This window comes from Embiotoca jacksoni, unplaced genomic scaffold (genome assembly GCF_022577435.1).
Source record: "Embiotoca jacksoni isolate LCO1_2020_lvr unplaced genomic scaffold, fEmbJac1.0.p SCAF_2, whole genome shotgun sequence".
NCBI classification, from domain to species: Eukaryota; Metazoa; Chordata; class Actinopteri; family Embiotocidae; genus Embiotoca; species Embiotoca jacksoni.
The window spans coordinates 7,959,211-7,965,783 of NW_027185340.1; the positions used below are offsets into that span (position 1 = coordinate 7,959,211).

The 6,573-nt window shown below is 45.1% G+C and overlaps 1 protein-coding gene across 1 annotated transcript; it reads right to left on the reverse strand.

Annotated features, from left to right (window-relative positions):
* Positions 1–3,329: 3,329 nt before the first annotated feature.
* Positions 3,330–6,572, reverse strand: LOC138201148 (protein DVR-1-like). The gene is made up of 2 exons (XM_069154346.1): positions 5,732–6,572; positions 3,330–4,532 (listed from the first exon to the last, which is right to left on the reverse strand). Exons 1-2 carry the CDS (start codon positions 6,000–6,002, stop codon positions 3,661–3,663), a joined length of 1,143 nt encoding a protein of 380 aa, XP_069010447.1. The 5' UTR covers positions 6,003–6,572; the 3' UTR covers positions 3,330–3,660.
* Between the last annotated feature and the right edge of the window lies 1 nt (position 6,573).

The following is a 6,573-nucleotide window of genomic DNA, read 5'->3' on the forward strand; positions in this document are numbered from 1 at the left end:
CTCCGCTCTCGCTCTCACTCTCACTCGCTCTCATTCATCTCCCGTGTCTGTTGCACATCAGAGGAGTCCAAAGAAACAATGACATTACAATATGATTATGAAAATTTGGCAAAACAAAACAAAAACATGTTTGAGTTGTTTTTTTTTTCCCCCCCACCCGATTAAAGTGTAAAACACAACGAAAAGACGTTCGTGTGGTTTTAATTATACTCATCCCAGGAGCCGAAATAAAGAGTGAAAGCTTTAAGGTTATAATTCGGCTCCATTTAAATTGGAAACACGTCAAAATAATAAAAGCCGCTGAAAGGTTTCCCTGCAGTCTACACGTGAAATAAGCCAGTTTGAACGTGGACATTTACGTCCTTTTCCCCTGTTTGATATGCTGAAAGAGGCACGTTTGCGATATTGCGTCTCAATGGTCGTTGAGGTGCAACATGGGAAACGTAGGATCTAATGCTTTTAGAATTTCTCCTTTTGCTACGACCAAAACGTTTGTTTGTTTGTTTGTTTGTTTGTTTGTGTGCCCATCGGTTTGTGAACTGCCGTTTTGAAGCCCCACCGTACCACCATCTTGGTATTTTGAAGCCAGAAGTCAACCATATTCGGACAAGCGCGTGGAGCTGACGGAGAACCCCGGAGGACACTAAGCCCCGCCCACCCGTACTGGAAAACCTGACTTCACCCCAGGCATGTCAATCAAATCAGGCACATCCCCAAACGAGCCCGTCTTTGAGGCCTCATATCTAATGATGGATTCATTTTCAGAGAGACCAGCTGAGCCCTGATCATCTGTCCAATGACGTCACGATGACTTGTGGAAAGAAAATGACTGGCTTTGTGTTTTGCGAGAGAAGTTAACGCTTTTCGAATGGGAGTATTTACATCAGCGGTATTCCACTTTAAGGCACTTTCCACACTGGCTTCACTTTTCAAGGACGACATTAATTTTTTAAAGTTCTATTGTAATGGATTTTAGGGGAAGTATGTGCTCAGTCCATCTGCAGTGTTTCTACAACACTTCTGTCTCGTCTTGGATTTGGATTTTCAAGCTGGTATTTGAGCCTTGGCAGTAAGTGAGACCGTTTTGTGAGTGTGTACACCGATTTTTTTTTTTTTTTTAATTTTTATTTTAAAATTGAAGGAAAGTTTAAAAAAAAAAAAAAGGAAAAAAGTTTAAGAGGCTAATAATGATTCGCAAACAAGATTTTTTGTTTTCCTCTCTCAACAGGATCAGATTCATCAGGTATGAAAGTAAAATGCACTTTGTTATATATTATTCAGTGGAACAAAAAAAAAACGTCTTCGGGAAGAGGTTGTTATCGTTTCTTTCACGTTTTTTTTTTTTTTTTGTGTGTGTGTGTGTGTGTGCTTTCATTCGCTCGCCACCTGGAAACAAAAGAGAGAGACGGGAGTCTTTGAAAGCTGAGAAACTTGCTACGAAGCCTGTTTTTCAAAGCAACATTAACATAACCCAGCGGGAACATCGGCGGCATTCTCACCAGGTTTTCTTCTTCTCTCCTTCTTCACACCCTCAAAATCTCTCCGCATCTCTCACTAACCTGTGAGCCTGTCTCCGTTGCTGTGGCGACCGGCCGTCGTCAAGGCAACCCCAGTGGTTTGTCTGGCTCAGTGAAGGAGAGGGGTGTTATCAGGGGAGGTGGTGAGATAAGAGTTAATTTCTCATCGAGTAGATAAAAGAGGGGCTGATATCAGTGTGGAATCACAGGGAGCCTCCGAAGATGCTGCTTTTTGTCCATAGATGTGGTTTATTTGAATTCCTGTTGGTGTGATCACGTATTTCTACGTCTCGATAAAAGAGTGAATGTTTCATTTCATACTTTAAAGTCACCTATAAATCCGGCTTGCTGACTTGATTCTGAACAATTTTGGAACATATTTTTTAAATAATATATTATATATATATATATATATATATTTTTTATTTTAACAAATATTTTCCAAGAAGACGCACATTTTACCTTCAGGTTACAATTAAGACTTGGAAAGCAGATGAATTGCAAGTATTTAGTAATATCGTATATAAAAGCCAAAACTTTCTCTGCTTCCATGTTCTTCAGTGTGATATATATATTTGTTTCTTATCTTTGTAACTCAACTATCTTCAGGTCCGACGTCTAAAAGACACTCCTGAGGACTCTGTGAACACATGATGGGCCACTTTATAAACTAGAAATACCACTGAGCCACAAAGAAATCTGCAATTTCTTCAGCGAACCCATTAATGAAGCTCACAGTCCTGGAGAGTGCAGTCGTGTAATTAAAATAGTTCAAATTATAACGGTACGTAAACTGTTCTCGGCATGGCTGTAAAACTTAAATTGCACTACTGTGCGAGTTTGGTGTCGGTTCAGATCCGAGCTAACGTGTTAAAACACCAAACAGACTTCAACGTCATCGCCCCCCACCGGTCTCTGATTGGTCCGCCCTTCAGAGTGGGCTGTAAGTGGGCGGAGCCGTGCTAAGGCGAAACCGAACAATAAAATACTGCTGAAGTTACTCAAAAAAACAACCAGACTTTGTTTGGAGACAACAACAACAACCTTTGCCTGTGACCCACATGTATGACCCTCTGATCTAGATGCCTCATTAATTGTTAGAAAAATTTACTCAAGAGGCTGGATTCAAAATCAAACATATCGGACATGTATTCTTGCAACGTGCACACTCAAAGAAGGATGCCCAGCATTGCTCAACGTCAGTCCTTCCGGAGGGCAGCTTCTATACAGTGTGACACTGTTGACGGTCACCCCCATCCCCTCTGTATCTGCTTTCGTATGGTAATACCGAGTTGATTGCAGGTCACAAGATAAGGACACGGGGAGGGGGGGGGGGGGGGAGAGTCGTCAATTAGATGCGGAAAGTAATACAAAAGGAGCTTTCCAGGAGTCACTTGCAAATCAGAGTAAAACAAAAGAAACCTTTCGGAGCCACTTGATGAGAAACTTTCCGGAGCCACTTGCAGACATGAAGAAACTGTCTTTTTTTCTTTCCATCAGAACCCATTAATGAAGCTCACAGTCCTGGAGAGTGCAGTCGTGTAATTAAAATAGTTCAAATCATAACGGTACGTAAACTGTTCTCGGCATGGCTGTAAAACTTAAATTGCACTATTGTGCGAGTTTGGTGTCGGTTCAGATCCGAGCTAACGTGTTAAAACACCAAACAGACTTCAACGTCATCGCCCCCCCCCACACCGGTCTCTGATTGGTCCGCCCTTCAGAGTGGCGCTAGAGTGGGCGGAGCCATGCTAAGGTGAAACCAAACAATAAATACTGCTGAAGTTACTCAAAAAAACAATGAGACTTTATTTGGAGACAACAGCAACCTTTGCCTGTGACCCACATGTATGACCCTCTGATGTAGAGTCCTCATTAATAAACACAGATCTATCTAAATTGGTAACAGTAAAACTTTTTAAAGCCGCCATGCAAAAAAAAATAAAAAAAAAATTAAAAATTTCAATTTCAATTTGAATAAATACAAATCAAGCAATCTTTAAAACCCATGACTACAAAGACATCCCATCGTACACTATAAAACCGTCACAGCGGTGGCAGCAACAACCCGAGACTCTGAACGCTGGACAGAAGACGGCAAACGCGAGCCGGCGGAAATCCGCTCGACCAATCGGACGCGACCTCATCGACACCCGCACTCGTCCACCACCATGTCCTTGTAGTGTCGCAGCACCACGTTGTCGTTGTTGTCGTAGTAGAGCATGGACATGGAGGAGAGGCGGATGGGGACGCAGCAGGGCTGCGGCGTGACCTTGGGGTCCAGGGAGTGCACCAGCGTCTGCAGGATGGCGTGGTTGGTGCCGTTCAGGCGCTCGCTGAGCGGGAACGGACACTCGCCGTGGCAGTAGTTGGCCAGGTAGCCCTGCGGGGCGATGATCCAGTTCTGCCAGCCCACGTCTTTGAAGTCGATGTAGAGGCGGCGGGGCTTGCACACGTTGCTGGGAGTCACGGAGAAGTGGACGGCGCTCCTCCGCTGCCTGGCGCGACACTGGTGGGGGTTGAGGGACACGACCACCAGCGAGGCCCCGACCCTCAGCGGCAGGGCGAGCGCCGGCTCCAGCGGGAGGGAGCGTCCGGGGTGGAGAGGGACGAGCTCCTCCGGTTCTGCGCCGAGAGCCAGCAGCTCCAAAACCAGACCGGCGTTGCGCCCCGGCGTGCGCCAGCTCTCGGCCAGCGCCGTGAGGTCCACGGTGACGGAGGCCGGCGCCGGCTCCGGCTGCAGCCGCACCGACCGCGACAGCAGGAGCCTGCGGTTGACCCGGGGGTCGGCTCCCCTCAGCGTGGCTCGGAGGACTTTATACAGAGACACGCTGACGGCCCGGGACGACCCCTGCAGCAGCTCCACGGACCGGAGGGGCTTCCAGTGGAACTTGATTTCCAGCTGAGCCAGAGACAGCAGCTCCGCAGGCTGCAGGACGGTCACGTTGAAGAAGAGCTGCTTCTCCACACAAGCCTGACAGCCGCCGCCGCCGCTCTGGCTCGACATCGGCCCGCCTGCAAAACGTCAGCAGGGAGAGAAGCATTTTGGTTTTTATTTATTTTATTTTTTTTATATCAAGGACCTTCGGCTGTTTGTTTAGATCGGAGAGCGGCTTGCATGTTACCTTAGAAGAAGAATCATTTTTCATGACTCGGCCGTTTTAGCCACACAGCGGAGTTTTACTGAAGCGTACTTCCAGGAAGATTTAAAATAAAGGCTTAATCCCCGAGCTTCTTTTCTTAATCGATATGACTTGTTTGTTCCGCCGTTACTGAAAAACACCTCAATAGAGAATCAGGCCTAATCGGACACTGCCGCTAAAGCGATTGACCTAAACACGCAAATGTATTTTTCTTGCACGTGGCGATATAACTATTAACGATATGCTGTGAATAGGCCGATCTTCCTCTGCTACAGTCCTTCTTTGACAACGAATAACCCCGGAGTTTGTTTTGTTTCTTTGTCTTTCTCTGTAAAGTCTGCTCATTATTTTTACTTTTTGAGGCTGAAGCTGCTTTTTCTTTCTTTATTTTTTTAAATGAACAAAGATGCGTTAAACTTTGCAAACACATGAATGTGTGAATATTTTGGCCAGTTCCACTTTTAAAAGTTATAATTGAGAAGAAAAAAAAAATAATATGTAATTTGTAGAAATGTGCTTTTTGTGCTACAGGCCTAAAACAACTGAGAGCTATTGGCCCAATTATGAATTTACTTCAAACTGTAAAACTGCACATGTCAAAGTGACCCACAGAGGTTGTCTGCACATTTCTGGTTCTAGTAACGGGCGAGAATGTGTCGAGGGAGTTTCACACTAACTTTTTGATTCAACTTTAACCCAAAGTGAGTTGTTGCGCTTAAAGTCGTCTTGTAATTTTTAAGATACATTTTAAGCTCTACAATGGAAACAGAAACATTAGCAGACGTTTCTCTGATGTTCAGTGTGTCTGATTTTATAGGTTAAAGATTAAAATGTGCACATTTTTAGAAATGTATCATAAAGACCTGTTTTTATTTTATTTTTTATTTTCAAGCCTGAGGGCTTCTGCAGCCTGTAAGTTATTTCGGATTTGATAAATTGACTTGAGAGGCTAAAAATGAACTTTTATATCAACTTCTGGAAGCTCCACGGGGCTACTTGACGAGTTTTATTTTTATTTGTTTATGTTTACAAACAATCAACATCGCACACTGACGTTGACCGCGTGCCTACCTTGGTCTTGCACGTTTCGGATGATGTTGCCGCGGACCCCGTACTCGGACACCGTGCAGGGCTCGCTCTCCTCGGCCTGGACGTTCTCCGACCCCCGGAATATCCTCCAGAGGGCGGAGGGGACTCGGTGCCGGGCCTGCTCGCTCTTTGCGGGCCGCGGCCTTTCGAGGAGCCCCATGGATCGGAGGAGGAATCCCTCCCGAATCTTCATCTCGTCCACGTGTGAAGCGGCACCGAGGGCGCACAGAGCCAGCAGCACCAGGGGACTCATGTCTTGTCCTCCTCAGGTCGGGACTGTGTGGAGTGCGTTGTTTTTTTTTTTTCCTGACCCGTGATGCTTGTTTTAATCTCGGGGACCTCCCGGCGTTGCAGCTGCTTAATCAATGAGATGCGGGCAGACGGGCCGGAGATAAGACGGTGGAGGAGGGCGGGACACATCCGGACTGAGGTCAGGAACTGAGAGGTCCTGAAGAATGCTGCAAACAGTCTGCAAAATCTGAACATCTTAACAATTTAACAGTGTTGAATAAAGTTTTTTGTTTTTTTTCCCCTCCTCTGTTTAGCTGGTTTACTGATTAAATGGCCATTTACTAAACTACTAAAACATTTTCCTTTAAAACAGATGAAGTAATCAATCTTGATAAACATAGCTCAGTCTCCTGTGAGTGTTTTGTCATCACTCCAAAACGCTGGACGTGAAGTCACTTTCATTTTTTTTTTTTTTTGCTAAACAAGAATTATATTCAAACACGTTGCAAGCAGTAACTTCCAGATATTTGGTTGAAGACTTGGCAAAGAGGGATCACCATACTCATTCTGATTAATCTCTGATTTGAATCACA

What these genes read in the sequence shown, in the direction of transcription:
- LOC138201148 (XM_069154346.1), bottom strand. Translation starts at nt 6,002, where the DNA reads ATGAGTCCCCTGGTGCTGCTGGCTCTGTGCGCCCTCGGTGCCGCTTCA. An exon ending in CCGAAACGTGCAAGACCAAG is followed by an intron (nt 4,533 to 5,731) that starts GTAGGCACGCGG and finishes GACGTTTTGCAG; the next exon opens with GCGGGCCGATGTCGAGCCAG.